Here is a 24,245-nt window from a genome sequence, read left to right on the forward strand (position 1 = left end):
GGTTGAAACCTCAAAGAGAGAGGAAGCACCAAGGATCGGCAGGGGATTAGGCAGTGAGATAGAACCCCCGTTCAGCCCCAGAAGAACTGTGGCATCGCAGCAATCATCAGAAGCCACAGGACGGTGAGGCAGCACCCTCTCCCTGGCCAAACCCAGCACGCACTGTTCCCCTACGCCCTGCATTCTTCAGGGCAAGTATCAATGGACTACAGTCTGTCTCCACCCAGGTTGGAACCTATCAACCTCAAAGGGCTCACCTGCTCACTGCCTGATCTCCAGCACCAGAACAGTGTTTGCTTATGGCAAGCATTCAATAAATACGTGTGGAATGAATCATATCAAGTTTTGATAAATATTGCTATGACCTTGTCATTTAAAATTTACATTCCCTACAAAAAGACATCAAAAATCAGCATTCCAAGAAGTAATATTTTACCCCTGTAGTGACTAACCTAACTTGTTAACAGAACCCATTTAAATAGCCAACTGTCCTTTTAGAAATGTAAACAGTGCTAAATAAAAGCATTTGGATTACTTTATTCAATACTAACATTACAAGTAGTTTTCATCCCTTTAAGAAACTGCATATATGGGTAGGGACAAAACACTTTCACTATTAGGTACTATCAGCCACAAGTCCAACTGCCAGCATCAGATATAACACAGGTCATTTTTTTCATCTATTACTTCCCATATGCACACACTTAATTCTCCAGTTTCACAGAATTAAGTCCACAAAAATTTTGATCATTTCTCCTCAAAAACCAAAATGAGGAAGTTCACTCTTCTCAATAACAAAACCTCAAAGGCATTTCACAGCTGACAAGATAGCTACATAAAAACCGCACTAAATCTCCTAACCCAAAGACAATTTAGTCATTGTTATCTCTTACAGCTCAATGTCAGTCCACTAGAATTCAGTCTCCAAATCTTCCAAGCTTTTAGGCTGTGACCATTATAGAAAAATTTCTAAAATGAATCAGAGGTGGTATCTTAAAACCAGCAGGAAACTATGAACATCTATCAGGGGGCCCTGGGACCGGTTCCAAGCCTGCTTCAGTGGCAGAAGCTGCTGGCTGCCTGCCTGGTGTGCTAAAAGGACACATGGACCATCCTCTCCAGCAGCTCCAGGCCGAAGCTACCAGGAGATTTCTCGAAGTTTCCTAAGGGGGTTAGTTCCCACAGCCCTTTTACCTTCCCCTTTCTCAGTATTGGAGCACTGACCTGTGGCCGAGCTCCAGAAACACAATCCTCACAAAACTACTGGTGAACCACTTCTGAAGCATTATTTTCTAGGGTACTTTTAAACTAAACATTCTCATCTACAATGGCTCTCTTATAAGAGTACAGACCCATTCAAAAGGTAATGACTGACTTCTCAATTTTTAGTATATTTCCTAAATTAATTTGTTCTTAGTACCAAATATAAGATCAGCAATGTTTTAGTATCTATCTTAGTACCTGGTATATGGTTGCAGTAAATATTTATAAAACCCACCTCAAAGAGCTGTTTTAAAGAGCACAAGATGAATTACCCGGTTAGAGAAGCAAACTACCTCATTTCACAGCTAATGAAGCTACTGATGAAAACAGATGACCATTTCAGGGGATTATTTTTTATTTTAGAAGCTCAGCTGGCAGGGTTCAAGGTTCTCAACTGTGTCTAAATTTGAATCAAAGCCAGGGAAGGCTGGCTGGCTCTGAAGGGGTGCAGGGAGGGGGAGCAGCCCTATTCCTCCCTGTTGCTGTGACTCCCCGAGCCCAGAGACTTGGTATCCAGCCCCAGACAGAGCTGGCTCCCTGCCCCTACCTTCTAGCTCCCCTCCCCAAATCTGTAAGTTGTTTAGAGGTGACCTCTTCATGCTTGACCAAGAAGGACAACAACATGTGTTTAAAATAAAAGTATGGAAACAAAGGGGGCAAAGAAAACACTCCAATCTGTTAGGAATGTTGTCTGCACTTTGAGGTGAAGGAGGGATGGATGGGGTTTGCCTGCTCCCCTCAATTGTAAATCCCATGGCTACTTCTGAGAAAAGCTATGGTCAGAGTTCAGATATTTATTCATCATTTTGTTAAGGAAAGAGAAAAGCCAGATGAATGAACGTACCATCCTCTGGTTTACTTACAAGAAGTTTCAGCACCGGAACCCACTAACGTGTGAAAATGTCCAATCTTCCCACCTCATTGAACTCTTAGAACTCTCCACACTGGTCCCCAAAGTCCCTGTCCCCAGTGTTAACCACGTGTCATTCTACTGGTAGTTTACCTTTAACATCCCCCATGAACCTGGTCAATTCTAAATGCTTGAGGAAAACCAGGCTTTTCCATCTATACTAATAAAAGACAAACATGCAAATTGACGATACCTTTGCTATGCCTTAAGCCACGCCCACCAGCCAATCAGAGCAACTATACGCAAATTAACCCAACCAAGATGGCAGCCGGCAGCCACGGAGCTGGAGCAAGCAGGAGGCTTGGTTGCCCCAATGATGAAGGAAGCCAAGCTTCTCGCCTGCCGCAGCGGCTCTAAGCTCCACTCAAAACAACAAAGTTTCAATTATAGAAGGTAAATAAACCCCAGACACCTGCTTTCAGCCGGCTGTGGCCACGGAGCTGGAGCGAGCAGGAGGCTTTCCTCCCACTTGCCCTGGCCGGCTCTAAGCTCCTCTCAAGGCTACAAAGTTTCAATTATAGAAGGTAAATAAACCCCAAAATTAAAAAAAAGAAAAGAAAAAAAGGAGAGGCTGGGAGCTTCCGTCACCTGAAAACGGCCCTCAGCCCCTCACCCAGATTGGCCAGGCACCCCAGTGGGGACCCCCACCCTGAAGGGGGTGTGACCAGCCTGCAAACACCCATCAGCCCCTCCCCCAGGCTGGCCAGGCACCCCAGCAGGACCCCCACCCTGATCCGGGACACCCTTCAGGGCAAACCAGCCGGCCCCCACCCATGCACCAGGCCTCTATCTTATATAATAAAAGGGTAATATACAAACTGACCCTAAGAGCAGAACTACTGGGAATGACTGGTCACTATGATACACACTGACCACCAGGGGGCAGACACTCACTGCAGGAGCTGCCCCCTGGTGGTCAGTGCGCTCCCACAGGGGGAGCCCTGCTCAGCCACAAGCCAGGCTGACTGCTGCCAGTACAGCAGTGGTGGTGGGAGCCTCTCCCGCCTCTCCTGCCTCCTCAGCAGCGCTAAGGATGTCCGACTGCAGCTTAGGCCTGCTCCCCGCTGGCAAGTGGACATCCCCCGAGGGCTGCCGGGCTGCCAGAGGTATGTCTGACTGCCAGCTTGGGCCCGATTCCCCAGGGAGCGGGCCTAAGCCAGCAGGTGGACATCCTCCGAGGGGTCCCAGACTGCAAGAGGGCATAGGCCGGGCTGAGGGACCGCCCCCCCTCACTGAATGCACAAATTTTTGTGCACCAGGCCTCTAGTTATGATATAAAATGCAATAGAAAATACTAGAAATTGTCTTCAACTGTTACTGTCTCCCTCCCTCCAATTCTTCTTAAAAGCTTTAAAAAGCCAGTGATATCACATTAAAAATAACAGAATGAAATATGCTCAAGCAGGAACATCATGGGTAATTTCTTTTCTGTACTTTCCAGATTTCTTCAATAAGTATGTTATTGATTTTATAATAATAACCAAAACAAAGTATTACCACTTCAGCTTTACTGACAGACTTTACCTCCAAAGGTCAAAGAGCAGATATCACTGTGCTCAGGTCTTCTTAAAGAATCTGGCCTCCTTCAGCCTTTAGAGTAAGGACAAACCAGTGAGGACTTTCCTTTCTGGCTCTGTTGCAGCTCACAGTGAGTGAGGCCAGGCATCCTGAAGGTCTGGGAACTACTCCTATGACTGCTCAGCTCCAAGGCCCAGGAGGCTAATAGGCCCCCCTCAGTGCTATGGCTCTGGTTCTAGTGCCACTCTCAGTCACTGTTTAGGAAGCTACCCCTCACTGCAACATACACATCCCCTCTCAAAAAAAAAAAAGACGGGGCTCCTGAAGAAGCTGCCCCACAATCCCAGTAAAACTTCTGCAGCTGTGGAAGACCATACCCAGAGGAGATGCGTGTGAGCAAGGGAGAGGGGGTTCTCTCTAGTACCCCACCTCTCTGGTCTTGTCACACCAGCTACAACTAACAGGCTTTCTCTCCTGTGCCAGCTCTCACCAAAGGCACTGCTGCCAGAGGCCTGAGCTGGGCAGAATTCTGAGGCTGCATTCAGACTTAGAAGAAAACTTAAAATTCATTAGTGATATTATCATATCAATATTCTTATTATTAGCTGAGATTTACCACTTGCTTACTCTGTCCAGGCGCTGGACACACTTCACCAAGTATGAACCTGATAACCACCATTATCGCCAGATTACAGAAGGAGCGGAGGTTAAACAACCTGCCGAGCAGCACGTCTGGAGCTGGACAGCACCTCTACAGCAGGTGTCTCTGCTGCTCAAAGCACTGTCTGAAGCAGTGGTTCTCAACCTTGGCTGCACATTAGAATCACCTGGGAATCTTTTTAAAATCCTGATTTCTGGGCCTCATCCTCCGGAAATTCTGTTTCTTTGTTACTAATGTTGTGGCCCCACCCCATAACAAAGAAACAGAATTTCTGGAGGATGAGGCCCAGAAATCAGGATTTTAAAAAGATTCCCAGGTGATTCTAATGTGCAGCCAAGGTTGAGAACCACTGCTCTGAAGCCTCCCTGTCTGCTTCCTGCAGACCTCTGGGATCTCCAAACCCCATTCTACCTCCACCACATTGAGCTGCTTCTTCCCCACCATCTACTGGCCTGGCCTTGACCATTTAGTAGTAACATCAGACATGCACAGCCTCTCCCCAGTGCTGCTGTCCTCATAGGATAAGTCGTCCCAAAGTCCCTCAGAGCAGCAAAGCCCATGCAGGGAACACACCTGGTAGAGGACTTGACAATCATCTCCACGTCACCAAGACTGAAAAAAAGCACTTGGTAAAGTCTGACCATGTCCAGTTCTATACGCCTGTGGACATGCACACAGTAGGCATTCCCAAAGCGGGAATCAGACTTGCATCAGATTTCTCCACAACATTCAAAGCCAGCAACACTGGGGATATGCAGAGGCTCGGAGGCAGAGAAACCTGTCACTCAGGCACACTGCAGGCTTCAGAGAATATGGCACCAATTAGCTCCTCTAGAAAGTTGGCCAATCAACACACACAACTAAAAGATAATGACAAATGCAAGGGCTGGAGCCAGATGGCTGCCCAGAGCACAGTGAGTCCTCTTCAGCATCCACAGAGCTTTTACTTCTTCTGGTCTTACTCTAAGGCCTACCTTAAAAGGCCCTTTTGACTCAACAATTTTGCAAGCTTCAATTCATTCCAAGCCTTACCCTGTGACAATTCTCACAAGTTCCCATTCTTTGGACATTGGTCTCAGTTCTATATTCTCATTTCTATCCTTCATGCTTCTACTTAGGTTAGTACATCAGTCTCTTGTGAGTCTTTGACAGAGCCACAAACTCTTTAGACAGATTCATTTTCTGCTTTTTTCCATGAGATAACTTAGAACAATACTTTTGAATTTCTTTACATTTCATAGGCCATGCAAGGTTATCTATCCTCTTTAATATTTTCAGCCATCATTTCAGAGTTAACCTTCAATTCTTAAAAATCTGTTTGCTTAAATTTAGAGAAGATGCCCATAACAGAAATACTTTTTAGGGTGCTGCACCACGGCTCCCGCCAATTCACCAGGTTCTTGCTTCGCTCTTAACTCAAGTGTACCAATTCACTCCCTGCGGAGGCAATGGTGAAGTGCATGGGCTTTCTCATCAAGCAGGCCTCCATTCCTTCTGGTTTCTGGCTACACCTCACTCAAGACACATTTACTGAGGCTTAATCTGTCTCTCCTTAAAATGAGTTATTGCTAGAAGAATAGGGAGAATGCAGGTTCCACACAATGCAGCACCGGACACCAAGGAGGAGGTCAGCGAATGCTCGCTGGTCCTGCTTTTGGTCTTTCAATTGTCTTCAGGTACAACGGCAACTCAGCAAATGCTCCTTTTTTGGTAGGATGCAATATCTAAGAATAATCCAGATGGTGGGAGTCCTGCTCCCTCTATCTCAACTTCCCTCCAGGCCAGTTCTGGAATGCCCCGGTAAGCAGGAGGTTCTAGTGTACTGCAGTGCAGGACTGGCTTCCTGTCCCTGGAATCCTCCTGCAATACCAATGCTTCCCATCTTCATTCTGCACTTGACTGTCAGAGTCCTCACAAGAGGAGCTAGCCCACACCCACCTTAAATCTGGGCTCTACAAACACATTTAAACCAGGTTTGCAGGACACGTTAGTTGCTAGCTTCCAACACCCCCATCTTGGGGATATATGCTTCACTTAACACTGCTTGGAGCTCCCTGACTTTAGCGCTGGACTGGCATTTCCAAGTGCAGCACTTTTTGCCAAATCACATTAGCCTGTCTAGGCTTTGGTTTTCTGTCTAAAGACAGGAGTAACATTACCCATTTCATAAGCCTGCTCAAAGAACTCAGGGAGGACACTTAGGCAGAGCCCCACGCACTGTGCACTGCTGTTGCTGAGGACCAGGTAGTGTCTGTCAGACACTATCATTAACCCAGAGTGCAAAAGTACCTATCACCTGCATCCTTGGACTAGGCACTCCAAGCCATAAAAGTTGTGCCAGGTCGTATTCTGCTGTGAACCTATTTTTATCCTTTATGTGTTATTGAACCAGCAGCCCTTTGAAAAGATTTACTCTAGAAACTCAGAAACACAATTTCTAGAGATTTTTAGTGGTGTTGCTGGGTAGCACAGCTTTTGCTGTTGTCTGAGTTTCAATTTATTTAGGCAACAGTTACTGAATCAAACACTGTTTTGAATAGTCTAAAATTACTCCAGTTCCATGCTGTCCAAACATACGGCTATTTAAATTTTAATTTCAGTTAAATACAATTAAAATTCAGTTCCTCAGTTGCATTGGTCACATTTCAAGTGCTCAGTGACTACTGTATTGGACCACACAAAACTAGAGCTCTCCCATCTTCACAGACCATCTCCCAGATAGTGCTGCTCTAGCTTCTGTCTAACCTTCCCTATCCCTTACTTTTGTTTTCTCCACTGTACACAGAACATGTTAGAGCTGCAAAGAGCTCAAAGAACACAACATGCACTTCTACTATGTGCACTAAACAAGCAACACACACATACCTGATAAAACACTTCAGGAGTACCCTTAAAGCTCTTCCTTACAAACTAGAGAACACATTCGATTTTTAAAAATAGAAAAGTATCTCTTGACTCAAAAGGAGAAAAGTATTTCCAAAGCTTCATGTTGGCCTCCAGCTGTGTCCACAGCTTTCCCTGAAGACTCAGAACTTCAGTCTTTAACAGTTTATCCAAGAGAAATGTTTTGGTCTGAGAGGGAAAGTTGTCCATTTTTTCAAAAACCAAGCAAAAGGTTTTTTCTATCCAGCTGGCAACAAGAAACATCTAATTTTTGGTTTCAATTTCCTCAGCGAAAAAAGAAGGAAAGGAAAGCAGAGGCCTTTCTAATCCCTCATGTGACAAGTCACACACATAGCACTTCCAAATCTTCTAAATATAATATGCCCTATGAGGAGGATGCCCTAGACCCTGCTTCACAGATGGGGAAACTGAGGCTCAGAAGTAAGAAGCCAGGATGAAGCCAGCCAAAACCAGCCTTGTCAGCCAGGCTACTCGAGTGCACGATGCAGGCTAACCTAGCAAGCACAAGGCCATGGTCATGCTTCCCAATGCTGGGAAACAAATGCCAGCCATAGGGTTCAAAGCAAAAAGATAGAATTTGATTTTTCATTGCCCTTCTAGCCCTGCATCTAGCCATTCCTTCAGATCCACAGGATTCCAGAAACATTACCATAGTCTGAAATCTCTTTCAAACATGAAAAGATACAAACGACCTATATTCACTTTATCACTTAGGAAATTAACTCCGATCTTAACCTACAGAAGAGCCTAAGGGTTGTGCAGAGCAGCTGATTTGATGCTAATCAAAGACATTCCCTGCCAATGGGAACCACTGCACTGCTTCCATATAGTCCACCTGTCAATGGGATAGGGATAAATCTCTGCAGAGACCCACCTGGCCCAGGCCCAGTCCCTGCCTCCTCCTCCTTGTCACCAGCATAAGGAACACACGCCTCTGAAGCCCAGGACACACATGAACTGGACACAGGACACATACCAGGTAGCCAAGTTTTTAACTTCTGATGTTAGGTATTACTTTTATAATAATAAAGACAGACCAATTAAAATTAAATGAGGCCTGGCCGGTGTGGCTCAGTGATTGAGCATCAACCTATGAACCAGGAAGTCACGGTTCAATTCCTAGTCAGGGTTTCGGGCTCAATGCAGGAGGCAGCCAATCAACGATTCTCATCATTGGCGTTTATCTCTCTCTCTCCCTCTCCTTCCCTCTCTGAAATCAATAAAATATATATTAAAAAAAAAACTAAATGAGGCCCTGGCCAATGTGGAGGGGGTTCGATCCCCAGTTGAGGCACTCATATCGATGTTCTTTCTCTCTCTCCCCCTCCTTCCCTTTTTCCTCCCTCCCTTCCTCCAAGATCAATTTTAAAAATTCAAAAAACTAAATTGGGATGCCTCAAATTCAGTATAATTTTTTGAATGTTTTCTGTTTTATTTTTTTATTTTTTTTTTTTTTCCAATAAGGATTTTTTTTTTATTAAATCTTTATTGTTCAGATTATTACATTTGTTCCTCTTTTTTCCCCCCATAACTCCCCTCCTTCCAGCTCCCACCCCACCCTCCACCCTCACTCCCCACCCACTGTGTTCATCCATAGGTGCATGATTTTTGTCCAGTCACTTCCCGCATCTCCCACACCCCTTTTCCCCCCAAGAATAGTCAGTCTATTCCCTTTCTATGTCCCTGATTCTATTATAATCACCAGTTCATTCTGTACATCAGGTTATTTATTCACTTGATTCTTAGATTCATTTGTTGATAGATGCATGTTTGTTGTTCATAATTTGTATCTTTACCTTTTTCTTCTTCTTCCTCTTCTTAAAGGATACCTTTCAGCATTTCATATAATACTGGTTTGGCGGTGATGAACTCCTTTAGCTTTTCCTTATCTGTGAAGCTCTTTATCTGACCTTCAATTCTGAATGATAGCTTTGCTGGATAAAGTAATCTTGGTTGTAGGTTCTTGGTATTCAGCACTTTGAATATTTCTTGCCATTCCCTTCTGGCCTGCAAAGTTTCTGTTGAGAAATCAGCTGACAGTCGTATGGGTATTCCCTTGTAGGTAATTGAGCCTCTTTCTCTTGCTGCTTTTAAGATTTTCTCTTTGTCTTTTGCTCTTGGCATTTTAATGATGATGTGTCTTGGTGTGGTCCTCTTTGGATTCCTTTTGTTTGGGGTTCTCTGCGCTTCTTGGACCTGTAAGTCCATTTCTTTCTCCAGATGGGGGAAGTTTTCTGCCATTATTTCTTGAAATAGGTTTTCAATATCTTGCTGTCTCTCATCTTCTGGCACTCCAATAATTCTGATATTAGACCGCTTAAAGCTGTCCCAGAGGCTCCTTACACTATCTTCACACTTTCGGATTCTTTTTTCATTTTGCTTTTCCAATTGGGTGTTTTTTGTCGAATCTTTTGTTTGATTATTGTGCTCCTCTGGTCTGCTATTGGGTATAATATTCTTTATTTCAGTCCGTGTATGCTTACTTTCTAATTTCTTTATCGTAGCATCGAGGGTCTCATTAGTTTTCGTGAGGTTCTGCACAAATTTATGGCAAGCCCTCAAAATTGCGATTCTTAGCTCCATATCCTCCATTTCTGTCATGTTTTTTTGTCTCCGCATCTTTTATGCTTTCTTGGTGCACCCCCTTGTGGTCTCTGTGCGCAGTCTTGTTCTAGCCAAGCCTTAATTGTTGTAGTTAACACTAGAGGGGTTTGACCACCAGGCCGACTGGCTATAGGAATCAGCTGTATGGAAAACGTCTGCCTTCTGGGGAGGCGCTAATCCAGCCTTTGCCTGAGGCGATCGGCAAATGGCTGTGCGCAGGGTTTGGGCAGGGCGGGCTCAACAGGGCGGGCGGAGGGAGCAGTTATGGCCACGCTCAGTCCCGTTCCCAGAGGCTCTGCTTCTCAGAACCCCGGCAGCCGCTGCAAACTTCGGAGAGAAAGCTGCCCTCAGGTTCCAACTGATGCCGGATAATCCCGCTTCTCCCGTTTGAGTCTGGGTCCCTAGAGACTCGCCCGGATCTGGAGCCCAGAGTCTGAGACTCACTCCCGACAGAAAACGACAACCGCGCCTTCAGCCACCAGCCCGCTTTGCGCGCGCACCTCGGTACCTTTGTATTTTCCACACTGCGCCGCCTCTGAGCCTCGATTTGCTGTTCTCTTTTCCTTCTAGTTGTAGAGTCTCTCTTCAGCCAGCCTTCCTGTGGTTCTGGGTGATGTCCGTTCAGTCTTTTAGTTGTATTTTTGAAATGGTTGTTTGCGGCAGCGGTCTCCGGTGTTTACCTATGCCGCCATCTTGGTCTCCCCTCCCACTCTCCTGTTTTCTGTTTTATATTCCACATCAGAAGGGATAAAACTGCCTTCATCACACACTCTCTTTAGAAAGACAGGTCAATAAACCCCAATAGATCTAAATATTCTGCATTTAAATAACTTCAGAGATGACAATCAAATCTTTAGAAATCTAAGACAAACAACAATTTGGTTTATTTAAACTATGTAGATTTGCAACCCCTGACCTGCTCATCTAAGATGGCAGATCCTCCTTTCCTTCTTCCATCCATCCATCCGACACTTATTCACAGGTAGTGGATAACATGTGCTTGTCTCTGAAAAGGCAGGCTGAGACACAGCCCCACATTCCCTGAGCGGCCGCAGGAGAGCAGTGGTCAGTATTTTAAGAGCAGCAGTAACTCCACAGGAAGAGACCATGGGAAAACCATGTAGGGGTATTCTTTGTCCTTCTCCTGAAGGAAGCACGGGGTTTTGAACGGGGCTATCAGAAAGCCCTCACTCACACTGCCCTGGGCTGAAAAACAGGTGGTATGGGGTCTTCTGCAAAGATAGACTGTTATGTACTTAGAACTAGATTACAGAGGTGACTTGGGCCCTGGCTGGTTTGGCTCAGTGGATGGAGTATCGGCCTGCGGATTGAAGGGTCCCGGGTTCAATTCTGGTCAAGGGCACATGCCTGGGTTTCGAGCTTGGTCCTCAGTGGAGGATGTGCGGGAGGCAGTTGATCAGTGATTCTCTCTCATCGTTGATGTTTCTATCTCTCTTTCCCTCTCCCTTCCTCTCTGAAATCAATAAAGGCATTTTTTTAAAAAAAGAGATGACTTGGGTTAGTCACCAACCACCCTTTCTCCCAGCATAGGAATGACCAATGCACAATACCTCGTGAACAGGACTTTTCAATCACTATAATTTTAATGTGCTTATTTAAATGGCTTTAATGCAAACTTTTCTTAGATAACATATTTTAAGAATAGTCCACATGAGAGAGGCACAGGAAAGCACTTATAGCAATGGTCACTCTGGTTATCTGAGTTCAATGGTGACAACCAAGCCAGAAGACAAAACCTGCAATCTGCAAGAGTCATCCTTATGAGCTGGAGTCCAGTCAAGGGACAAAAGTGTTGGAGAAGAAAACTACCACCTCCTCACCACCCATTTTCCCACAGTAGGGGAAGTCTACCTATAGGAGAACACGTGCATGTGGCAAGCAGCCCCAGAAAATTCTATGCCTTAATCTTTGAAACCTGTGACTATGATGATATCATCACTCATGTGACATGCCTTTAAGATGGAGAGAAGGTACCTAGTAGGCCTGACCCAATTACATGAGCCCTTAATGCAGAGGGCTTCCTCCAGCTGGAGAAGACATGATCAGGCGTTCAGGGAGCTGTTGCCAGTTTAAAGAGGGAGGAGGGCCCACAAGCCAAGGAATGCAAATAGCCTAAAGCAGCCGAGAGAGGCCCCCAGCTGGCAGCCAGGAAGGAATGAGAAATATCCGACCTAACACAAGTACAAGGAACTGAATTCTGCCAATAACAGGAATGAGCTTGCAAAAGGACCCTGAGCTCCAGCTGAGAACACAGCAGCCAAAACCTTGACTTCAATCCAGCCATCCCTGACTTCCTACCCACAGAAACTGAGAGACAAAAAAGGAGTATTGTTTTAAGGCACTGAATTTGTGGCCATTTGTTACACAGCCACAGAAAACTAGCGTAGCATAAAAATCTTAGAGTAAGACACTTACTTTGTACTGCAAATCCCAAATTGTCAGGGGAGATGTACCCTGACCACCTTACTTGGGAGGCACATTTGCAATGGGGGCAGGTATCTTGAGCATCTGTCTCCATCATTGTCATCTCCTACCTGCCCTAACTCAGGTGCCACGCTCACTCAGCAGCCTTCTGAGAAGAGAAAATACTAACAAGCTGGCCAGAGCCTTCTAGATAGGCCTCTTCAGTCACACTGGCCAGTGGCAATTTCTAGGTAATGCTGTGGCTTACACAATTTCCTGTGAATCTGGTTAGTATGATTCAGTCATCCCTCTCCTGTTAGCCTGATTCTGGCTGCATCATCAAAATCAAGGGTTTTGTTGTATTTACTACAGCCCTCTTTTACTTCACAACTGAAAAACCAGATCCTAAACTGTAAGGACCTAACCAAGGCACAGAAGGTTCTCACTTTCCAGGGATAACTGTTCTCTTTCCTCCCATACGTCACTTACAGAAATCCATTTACAATGGGGACCAAAATTTCATATTAGTGACCAGAAGAAGCTCTGAAACTTTACCTTGAAATTAAAATTATGAAAAACTAATTTTTTAACTTAAAATATTTACTTACAAAAGCAGTAAGTCACATTCATGTCTTTTTTCTCGGAAGCAACTGGTGTGGCACCAAGACAGGCTCCATCTTACCCCACTCTGACTTCTAGGGGCTGAGCATTAAGGCTATTTTTTGCAGAAATATTCAAAACCTCCATTTTCCCAAAGGACACTGCCCAACCTGTTTGATATTCCAATCTTCCTTTTCCAAAGCATCTATCCTGCCCTCACCCTCCTCTTCCTCCACATGAGCAGCCCCTTCCCCAAGTATTAGCTGTCCTATCTTCATCCAATCTCTTTTATCAGTAACCAGGTATCACTTTCCTCAATTTCATCACAGCCAGCCTCTTGTGCTAGATTTTCAATTTCACTTTGCAGAGAGACTGGCTGTAATACAATGGGCAGGAATGAGTGATGCTATTATTAGGTAGGAAGGAGTGTTTGAGCTCATTTCATAAATGGTCAGTACAGCAGCAAATATGTGCGAAGTGTGATCATTTTTGCTTCCCCCTACAACCTTATACTTCTGGTTTAACTTATATGCCCAGGACAGGATGAACACTCAGAAAACAAGACCCAAGTGTGCCACCTCCACATTTTGAGGCAGATCTTGCAATAATCTATCCCCTGGATCCTGTGATGTTTATAGGAAGAGATCAGAGTGAAAGAAAGACAACTATAGTGATGATGGCTGTGGTCTGAGGTGGGCCCTCCCACATGGTATCCCCAAGGATATGCTGGGGGAGGTCATACTGGCTCTACTTTAGATAGTGCCAAGTCAGACTGGAGCCACAGAGAGAAGGGATCCTGGTTGCTCCTCCAAGCTCTGACTCCCTCAGGAGAACAGAGGAAAGAGAACACACTTGAAATTAGAAAGAACCCATGCCCAGGGCCCTGAGTGGTGTGGCTGACCATGTCCTATGAATGGCATCTACCGATTTCTCATAAAGTTCACACAAAGAACAAAATTTTCTTTGGAGGAATGGAAGATGTCAAAAATTAAACATCGTCAAGGGACCTGCAGAGAGAATACTGCATATGACTGCTGCACTGCAAGCATGCTGCACTGCAAGCATGCCTGAGAGGACAACCTTGTCAGAGACCAGTCCTGTAGGGGTCTGCCAAAGGGCTGGAGGACTTCACTTGTTGCATTATGCTCTTCCTGAGACTTTAAGGGCACCAGTCAGTCTGTGGCAAAGTATCTGAGGTCTATGCTCCCCCCCTTAGTTGTGCAGGACTTTTCTTTGCCTATAAACTGATGAGGTTTCCGAAGCTATTAAAAGCAAAGTAACAAGCCCTAGCCGGTTTGGTTCTGTGGATAGAGCGTCAGTCTGTAGACTGAAGGGTCCCAGGTTCGATTCTGGCCAAGGGCACATGCCCAGGTTGTGGGCTCGATCTCCAGTAGGGGGTGTGCAGGAGGCAGCCGATCAATGATTCTCTCTAATCAATGATGTTTCTATCTCTCTCTCCCTCTCCCTTCCTCTTTGAAATCAATAAAGAAATGAAAGAAAGAAAGAAAGAAAGAAAGAAAGAAAGAAAGAAAGAAAGAAAGAAAGAAAGAAAGAAAGAAAGAAAGAAATTAAAAACAAAGTAACAAAGCACTTCTGGGTCAGAAGGTTAGGGGTCAGGAGTTGAGGGCATGAGAGAATGGCAGCAACCAGAGGCCAGGATGCACAGACCCAGGAACCTATCCACACACCTGTCCACATCTCTATGTCAGAAGCCCAGGTAGAGAGTATATCTCATACTGTCCACATTGTTCCCAAAAGTGTGAGAGTTCAACCAAACGATGGAATAAGATCTAGAGCCAATGGCAACTCCAAAACAAGCATTTTACCTTCACTACTCTGAAAGTTCTTGCATTAACCCTTCTCCTCTTACGTGCTTTTTCTTTATCTTAGTCAAGGATGAAAGCAGAATGGCAAGCCCACAAAGCCAGGTCACCAGGCAAGGTTTCCAAGGGCAGAAACCTCCTCTCCAGAAAAGAACAAACAGTGCAGGTTGCTACATGGACTACCAGGCAAAGGCCCAACTGGGTTCAGTTAATGCTACTCAAACTTCCACCACACCAGGCAACTGCTTATCATCCCTTGAGGACTGCAGACACTGTCTTTCCAGAAACACCTGTCCTGGGCGTAGGTAAGTCTGAGCAGCTTCTCATCAACAAGGTTTTTTTCTATTGGCCAGGCCAGGGACTCTCTTATCTCAGCTCTTTCCCTTTCTAAGCCACAAGTAAAAGAGTTTTTGGTGGCCTCCCCATCATTCTGGGTAAGCTAGCAGCCAGGGGCAAGTTCTAGACCAGAGGTGGGCAAACTTTTTGACTCGAGGGCCACAATGGGTTCTTAAACTGGATCGGAGGGCCGGAACAAAAGCATGGATGGAGTGTTTGTGTGAACTAATATAAATTCAAAGTAAACATCATTACATAAAAGGGTACAGTCTTTTTTTTTTTTTAGTTTTATTCATTTCAAACGGGCCGGATCCGGCCCACGGGCCATAGTTTACCCACGGCTGTTCTAGACAGAGCTATTTCTTGATATCAAAAGGTTAGTTCCCTTAAGCCCAGCGGGTCCCATGTTAATGATCATCAGCGTTGCCTTCCTCCTTTAATCATAGGCACCATTCAACCACTGGCTGTACTATTCCTCCCCCTTGTCCCCTCTGAAAGGTTAGTCTGATAGAAGGATTGGGAGTAGCAAACCAAGCAGAGGGTACCCTACCCTTCCATGAACATGGTCGGCTAACCTAGCAGGCTCTCCTCCAGGCATAGATAGCAGGAAGTAGATACACTGAGGTCAGTACTGGGGGTGAGGTACATGCCTCTCCCCACTTCCCCCCACCCCTAAGGCAGGCAAGGAAATATGGCCAATAAAAGAGAGAGGGGGAAAAAGCATATTACTGCCCCTTAGATATAATGTCATCCATCAAGGAAGGGCTCCCATCACCCCTAGGTGGGTTAAAACACAGACGACCTGGTTGCTTCAGTGCCCACTCTTAGTTCTATACCACATGGCCTGTGAGCTGAGTTCTAACAGGCAAGCTGGGAGGTGGGGCAGGGTGAAAGCCAACGGGGAAGCCAACCAAGCCGGGCCCCCTGGCTGGGCCCAGAGCAGCAGTGCCTTGTGGCCTGCTGAAAGCTTAAGGCTTTAGTCTTTAACCTAAGGGAGACAGGGGAGGTGCCATCATAGAGTTACAAGAGGGTGGGGCCTGATGAAACCTAGCAGGATATCACCCCATTGGCAGTGCTGGGAAAGGCCCCAGAGAGGGGGCAAGACAACCACGTGGGACTACTTGAGCATTCTCCACTAGAGGTAACAATAGTTCTGTGGAAGGATAAGGAAGATGAGGTACAGACAGATTGAACAGGACAGTGATGAAACACTGGATACGAGAGAGTGATGGGCGTGAGATCTACATACCTGGACAAACAGTGCTCATGTGTGCTAGGCAGAGTCACTCTCAGGAGGGCCAGCGTCCGGGGTCAGGATCATGAGGCTGTGCCAAACACTGCCCCAGATCCTAGCAAAGTACCTGGCATGTGGTGGGCTCATTCATTAAGAAAAGCAACAGCAAGGCACCTTCTGAGGCTTACTATATAGAAACCTAAGAGTGAGGAAGCAGTGTTCAGAGTCCAAGTGATTTGCACAAGGCATGATGCTGCCACTGCTAGAAGCTCATGAAGGGCAGAAACAGGATTCCCAGCTGTCTGGGTCCAAAAATGCTCTACAGCCATGATGGCGAACCTTTTGAGCTCGGCGTGTCAGCATTTTGAAAAACCCTAACTTAACTCTGGTGCCGTGTCACATTTAGAAATGTTTTGATATTTGCAACCATAGTAAAACAAAGACTTATATTTTTGATATTTATTTTATATATTTAAATGCCATTTAACAAAGAAAAATCAACCAAAAAAATGAGTTCGCATGTCACCTCTGACATGCGTGTCATAGGTTCGCCATCACTGCTCTGCAGTGAAGATCACGTATCTTCCCATTTCCTAGTACTAAGACACAGAGCCAACTCCAGTTACATGACAGGTTTGGAAACCTGAAGATTCCCCAAAGAGCCCTTAGATATAATGTCATACATCAAGAGAGCGCTCCCACCACCTCTTTTCAACAAGTTCTACAAGTGAGAACTGAAAGGAGAGAGGGAAAGGAGACAGGTCTCCTACTTGGGTCCAAAGTGCATCCTCAGGCTTCAGGTAATTAGGAAAGTAACACCTTTAACTCAAATCAGGTGAAATAAGTTGCAGAACATGCAGCTTTAACGTGTATCACACATGCTTTGGAGTAGAATCAATTTATTCTCACTTCCAATGAGAATAAACAGACCTATAAGAAAGTTCCTTTAAGAAGTAATCCCAATACTTAGCAATTGTAAAATTAGTAGGACTCTAATATTTGTGACAACCCTGACACCTGGGAAATCCTTAGGTGCCTTTTAAATGAGCATGCAATTGTGCAAGGAAAGTTTATGATTTAAGTCTTGAAATACTGAAATAAAACGTATGTGCAAATGTTATTTCTAGATGCTTAGAAAAGCACAGAAAATCACAGGGACTGGCTAAGTAACACTGGTTCCTGAGCAGGCTCACCTAGGACAGCTCCATCCAACCACACGCGTTTTTATCTGGCCTGGCCATCTGTAATTGCCCTAAACTTAAGTAGAACTTCTAAGTCCCTCTAGCGAGCCTGTTGTGGAAACATTTAAAATAAAGGTGGCATCTTCCAAAAAGTAAGTGTGTGCAATACACGTTTTTATTTTCTTTGAACACTATTGGTTTTTAAAAAAATGCAGTTGATGCTGTTAATTTCAGCACAAAATTAAATCATAACATACAAGCCCTCTCAAATTGTTTTACTACCCCCCAAAAAAGTCATCTTTTAGAAGGGCTTTGCCAAAAAATATATATATATATTAACAATATTTACCTTCAACTTGATTCAAGTTCCTGGCAACACTACATTCTGCAACTTAGCTTACATAAAGCGCCATACCTACCTGCACCTCACTTTGACAGAAGGTCTGCCCCTAAGCATTCTGGGGGAAGGAAAGGGGTATCTGATCCTCCTTTCCAGTCTCAAGAGACAAAAACAGCACACATCTGCACAAGCCGAATTGATCGCTCGTTTATAAAAGGAGCTTAATATTTCTTTAGAAACAAAGACTTACTCAAGGGTTTGCAAATATGGAAACACAACTAGGCAATAGCCAGAGCCTTCAGACTAGTATTTTAAAAAAAATAAATGGAAACCTTCTAGCATAGTCGGACCTGAGCCTCCAACATCCACCCCAGAAATAAAACGGGAGCCCAGACGGAGATGTCTGAGCGCCCGTAGCACCCACCGCAGGAGCGCTGGCCGGCCAGGCCGGGTGCCCACCGCCCTCACCCCGCCGGGGCCCGGCCCCTCCCCCGCCGGCGCGCCCGCCGCCGCCCGCGCGCACTCACCCCTGGATGCCTGGGCTGTACGCCCGGCTCTTCCACGGCGTGCCGGGCCGCGGCGCCTGGGGCCCCGGGCCGCCCCCTCCGCTCAGCGCGGCCGCGCGGCTGCCCGACAGCAGGTAGTTGAGGCCGTACGTGCTGGCCTTGTTCTCGCGTTTCCGGCGGCCCGGGTGGAACTGGTGCTGCGGCGGGGAGCCGGCGGGCGCCGGGCCGCGCGCCCCGGGGTGCCCGTTGGCCGCGCCGGGGGTGCTGGGCGGGCCGTCGGCGAAGTGGAAGAAGGCATCGCCGCGGCCGCCGCCCGCCCGTCCCACGGAGGCGCTGCTCGAGGACGACGACGAGCAGCCCGGGCTCTCGGTGCCCGACTCGGCGTTGGACGAGGACGAGGACGAGGACGAGAGCGACGGGGACTTGTGCAGGCGCCGAGCACCCTCGGCCGCGGGCCCGAGCGCCGTCAGCAGCGCGGGGGGCAGCGCGGCGGGGCCCGGTGCGGGCGGCGGGGGCGACGCGGCGGGCGGCACGGGCCCGGCCAGGCTGCCGCCGCCCAGCCCGGCCGCCCCCGCCGCGGCCGCCGTGTCCAGCGCGGGCGAATTGAGGCAGAAGTAGGACGCGAAGCCCGAGCCTCCGCGGCCCACGCCCTGCGAGGTCTCCCAGATCTGCATCCACAGGGCATTGGCCGGTCCCTTCTGCTCCGGCTGGATCCAGGCCACGCGCGGATCCATCCACGCACCGCCCCGCGGGCCCGCGCGCCCGCCCGCCCCGCCGCGGCCCCGCCCCCGCCGCGCCCCGAACCCGGCCGCGCCGTGCACGGACCGACGGACGGGCTGCGGGTGGACAGACGGGCGGGCGGACGAGCCTGCGCCGCGGCTCCGGCCGGGTCGCGGCGGCGGGTCGCGGGGTCCCGGAGCGGCGCGGGCCGGCCCGAGCAGGCCGCGGGTCGGCTCGGGCCTGTCGGGCTCCTTCAGGCGGCGCGGGGCGGGCGCGGGGGCCGCGGCGGCGGCGTTCCACAGGGGCCGCGGGGAGAGGCCATGGGAGAGGGGCGGGCTGAGGGGGCGGGCCCCGGCGCCGCGGCCCGGGACCCGAGGGAGGGCCGTCGCCGTGCGCCGGGCCCTCGGTCACGCTCGCGCCGCTGGCTCCGTGCTCCTGCAGCGGCGGCGGCGAAAAGACACTCTCAGTGGCGACAGGGCGCGGGGGAAGGAGGGGGCGCCGCCGCCTCCGCTCCAATGAGGGGCGGAGAGGGAGGGGGGCGGGGCGGGCGCGGAGGAAGCACGGCCTTTCTCGTCGTGGGCCGGGGCACCAGTGCGCACGCGCGGCCAATTTTAAATCCTCAGTGGACACCGCCGCCCGGGTTACCGCGCCTGCGCTGGGCACTCCTCCGCGCGGGTGGGGAGAGCCGGCGTCGGAAGGATACGCGACTGGGAGGGCTGTCTCAAGGGTGGCGGCGGCAGCGTGGGCCCTTCCAGCCTAAACTTGGCTGCGGCGAGAAAGAAAGTAACGGGGAGGCCAGTGCGCCGTCCTCGGCCCGGCTGCTTCCGCCAGTCCCACCTCCGGCCTCTGTGCGGAGGCGGAGGCGTGGAGACGTGCGCGTTGGGGCGAGGGTCCCTGTCAGCCAACAGGCCGCGCTGCGCGTGCGCAACGGCAGGAGGTCGCCGCCGCTGCGTGGAAGTTTCCGCGCAGCCCGGTGGGGGTCTCGGGCGCCCCGAGCTGTGCAGTCCGCCCGTCCCCCCGCCTTATATAAAGGCCGGAGCAGCCTAACTGCGCTGCGCCCGCTGCTTCGAGGAGAAGACAAAAATGCCCAAGTCCCCTCCCGTCCATCATCAGCGCTCCTTGTGCAGCCGGTCGGTCACGCTACAGTCACTGGTGTCTGCGCCCGCCCACGTGCTCCCCTGCGGCCTGGGCGGTGCTGTGCCAGAGCAGGAGGGCGGGGGGCTGGCAGTACCCTTCTCTGAGGGCCACCTTACCGGGTTTTTAAATTTGTTTCCTTTTGTTAATGGTTTCGTGTGCAGAAAACGAGGTTCAGTCTTCCAAGTCAGCTCACTGGTGCGATTTCCGGAGGCAAACCTGGCTGTGCTACCCAGCTGCCCACGGGAGAAACAGTCCGTGTACTTGTGTGTAAGGCCTCGTGGCCTTGATTTTTCAAGCTGACATGGTGTTGGCAGGACTTATTAGAGAGTCGCCCAGCTGTCTGCTGTTTGAGTTCCCGGTGTCCAGAGGAGGCTATGAGCCCGGTTTGACAATGGTGTTGTTGGGAAGGCAAGGCTAACCACACATTCTGTGACATCCACAGCAAACGCCAGTGTCACATAAACCTGCAGTGCCATGCAAGCCCAGAAGGCTTGACTGGACATCACTGGCCCCACTCCACTCCCCGGCCTCAGAGGGACTCCCGCCCTTCCTGGTCTAAGCCCAATGAGTGCACTCACTCCCCGCTGGCAGTTTCGAGAAACCCAAGCCAGGGCCCTAAAGGTGTTTCCCTTGCTCCCACAGCAGCACCAGGGCACCACCGCTTTTTAACATAACCTGAGCAAGGTCTTTTTAAGAGCATTATATTTTAAACTAGAGGCCCAGTGCACGAAATTTAGTGCGGGGGGGGGGGGGGTGTCAGCCCAGCCTGCACCCTGCAGTCCAGGACCCCTGGCTCCTTACCACCTGCAGCGGAGGCCATGGCAGAGACTCCCCTGGCCACCTCTGCTGTGCTCTCCAGCCTCGCAGTGTGAGCCTGGCTTCTGGCTGAGTGGCCCACTGACCACTAGAGGGCAGCTCCTGCATTGAGCGTCTGCCCCCTGGTGGTCAGTGCGCATCATAACAATGGGTCCTTCTGCTGTTCTGTGGATTTGCATATTAGGGTTTTATTTTATAGGATGCTCTTTTCATCTATACCAGAGATGAGTACATATTACTAAATGCTTGACATTTCAAACATTTTACCAACATGAAAGATCATGTGTTGCTTACTAAGGCTTTTTGGCAAATGGTGTTAATGTAAAAACTGAACATTTTGGTTCATACATTTTTCAGTCCTTGTATATTGTACATGTGCAAATTATGATAAGGATTAGAACATGTGTTAAACTATAAAAATCACACAAAAGTCAGAAATATCACACAAAAGTGAAAAAAAATAATCGTTATTCTGGGACCCTTTGCTTCCAGTGACTCAGACCAAAATCCTTGCAGTCATACCAGGCTCCCCTCTCCATAACCAACACATCCTCTTGGCTTCACCTGCAAGAAACAGCAAAACCCAACTGCTATCCCCTGCTTCATTCATTCCCCCACCTTTACCCCCTTCAAGTCACCACTTTTTCTAGCCTTTTTTAAAACGGTGCCTCCTAGCTAGTTTCCCACATTCCATTCTTGTCCCTTTTGCCATTTTCTCAACACAGCAGCTTGAGAGATCTTAAAAAAAAAAAAAAAAAAAAAAGTACTACTCTTCAAAAATTCAGATTATATCACTCTTGTACTCAAAACCTTCCATGGCTTTCTTTTTCAATCAGCCTTACTGTAACCTGCAAGTCCCTATATTACCTGGTCCTCCCTCTTCCTCCCACCTCCTTTCCCAGCCTTTCTCTAACCCAGGCTGCTCCAGCCACAGCACAGCTGGCACACTCCCTCGGAGCCTTTGCACTTACTGTTACATGCTTGGGATGCTCCTCCCCCAGATGTCCACATGGCTCCCCACTCCAGTCTCAGGTCTTGGTGAGGACTTCCAAGTGACTCTTCTTAAACTGCCACCTAACCTTCAACACTCCCTACTTCCCTTGCTTTATTTTTCTCTTAGCATTTATCTTCATTAGTTTCCTAGAGCCATGAAACAAAATACCACAAATTGGACGGCTTAAAACAACAGAAATTCTCTCACAGTTCTAGAGGCTAAAAGTCTAAAACTGAGCCCTAACCGGTTTGGCTCAGTGGCTAGAGTGTCAGCCTGCAGACTGAAAGGTCCCAGGTTCGATTCCGGTCAAGGGCATGTACCAGTAGGGAGTGTGCAGGAGGCAGCTGATCGATGTTTCTCTCTCATCGATGTTTCTAACTCTCTATCCCTCTCCCTTCCTCTCTGTAAAAAAATCAATAAAATATTTTTAAATATATTTTATTGATTTTTTACAATCAATAAATCTGTATTTTAAGTAAATTCCTGAGAGTTCTTAAACATGGTAAAGTTTGAAACCTCTGCCTAAAAAATCTACTGGGGATGTGCCCGCAACCCAGGTACATGCCCTTGACCGGAATTGAACCTGGGACCCTTGAGTCCACAGGCTGATGCTCCATCCACTGAGCCAAACCGGTTTCGGCAAAATATATATTTTTTTTAAAAGTCTAAAACTGAGATGTCAGGACCACTGTCTCTAAGGGCTGTAGGAGAGAATCTGTTCCTACTTTCTCTTAGCTTCTAGTGAGTTGGCATTCCTTGCTTATAGGTGCATCACTCCAATCTCCAATCACTGCCTCCTCCATCAGGGCAAGGAATTCTCCCTGTGCCTGGGTCTCTTCTCCTCTTGTTATAAGGACAGAAGTCATATTGGATTAGGGCTCACCCTAATGATCTCATCTTAACTTGACTATATCTGCAAAGGGCCTATTTCTAAATGAGGTTACATTCTACTGGTACCAAAGTTTAGGACTTAAACATATCTTTTGGGCAGACACACAATTTAACTCCTCTACACCATCTAATATAAATTTTGTTTATCTTTTTCATCAGCTGTGCTCCCTCACCCCAGTAGAATGTAAGATCCACAAGGAGAAGAATTCTTATTTGTCCTTTTCCATGCTGTGGGCCAGCTCAAGGACTGTGTCTGCCACATGGTAGGTCCTCAGTGAACACTGGTGGAATGACAAAGGGTCTACTGACCAACCGAATAGGAATGAAAGCAGGCACTTACCTTGCCAGCTTCCAGGATCTATTATATAGATTGCCATTGTTTACTTCTTTTCAACATTTTAAGCTTTTCCCCTCTATAGCCTGATGCTCCATCTTTGCTGTTTGCCTCTAGCTAATTCCCTTAGTTTGATTCATCAGCCACCATTCAACTTCTTATAATTAGACCTGGGATTTTATTACTTGTGTATTTGGTCATAAATCTTTTTATGTAAATTAGAAGCAATATATTTCTTAATGTAAATCAAGAAGCACTGCTGAGAGTAAAATGCAGTTCCTGAGACTCTGGGCAAGGGAGGTCTTTCTCATTGCTTACCTAGTTTCACAGCATTTTCCCTTTTTGGCCAAAACCCACTCTTGTCTCTCTCTCCTGATATTAGGGGAGGGGTAATAGTAGACATCACATTATGGTTTGTTCTCACAAATAAATGGTTTCCAAAGTGTGGCCTACAACGGACTTCTTGCACCAGAATTAGATATGCTGATTAGTTTAATGCAGATATCTGGCGCTCACCTGACTTTCTAGGAGTGGGGCCCGGGAATCTGTATTTTAAGTAAGTTCCTGAGCAGTTCTTAAACACAGTAAAGTTTGAAACCTCTGCCTAATATAGGGTCCCCAAACTCAACTGTTCACAGGAACTGAATAGGTAATGTAAGTAACTGAAAAAATCAGGGATGTGTGTGTGTGTTAGTCAGCTACTGCTGAGTAGTAAGCTACCCCCAAACTCAGTGACTTAAAATAGGTATTTACCATTGCTCACAAGTCTACAGACCAACTGTGTGGTTCTGCTGATCTAAGTCAGATACAGCCAAACTTGGCTTACAGATCACTTATATGCTGCAGTCAGCTGGCAGGTGAGCTGAAGGCTGGTGGTCTAAAGTAGCCACACTCACATGGCCGACAATTGGCTGGCTGGCAGTTGGGGCACCACGGACTGGCCCACGTGCCTCTCACTATCTAGCAGGCTAGACCCAGCTTGTTCTCAAGATAGCTGAAAGGGAAAGCAAGTGGACATGCACAAGGTCAGAACTGTCACGCCTTCACTT

At 47.8% G+C, this 24,245-nt stretch overlaps 1 protein-coding gene across 2 annotated transcripts in view; it reads right to left on the minus strand.

Annotated features, from left to right (window-relative positions):
* Window positions 1–19,272, minus strand: part of TENT4A (terminal nucleotidyltransferase 4A) — a 42,774-nt gene extending 23,502 nt beyond the window's left edge. For both annotated transcript variants that reach the window (XM_070411959.1, XM_070411958.1), the window contains exon 1: window positions 18,326–19,272. In XM_070411959.1, the coding sequence (XP_070268060.1) occupies window positions 18,326–19,038 (713 nt within the window). In that variant the 5' untranslated portion in view covers window positions 19,039–19,272. The remainder of the gene's footprint in view (window positions 1–18,325) is intronic.
* Between the last annotated feature and the right edge of the window lie 4,973 nt (window positions 19,273–24,245).

This window comes from Myotis yumanensis, unplaced genomic scaffold (assembly GCF_028538775.1).
Source record: "Myotis yumanensis isolate MYYU_CA2020_CCGP unplaced genomic scaffold, mMyoYum1.0.hap1 SCAF_4, whole genome shotgun sequence".
Lineage (NCBI taxonomy): Eukaryota > Metazoa > Chordata > Mammalia > Chiroptera > Vespertilionidae > Myotis > Myotis yumanensis.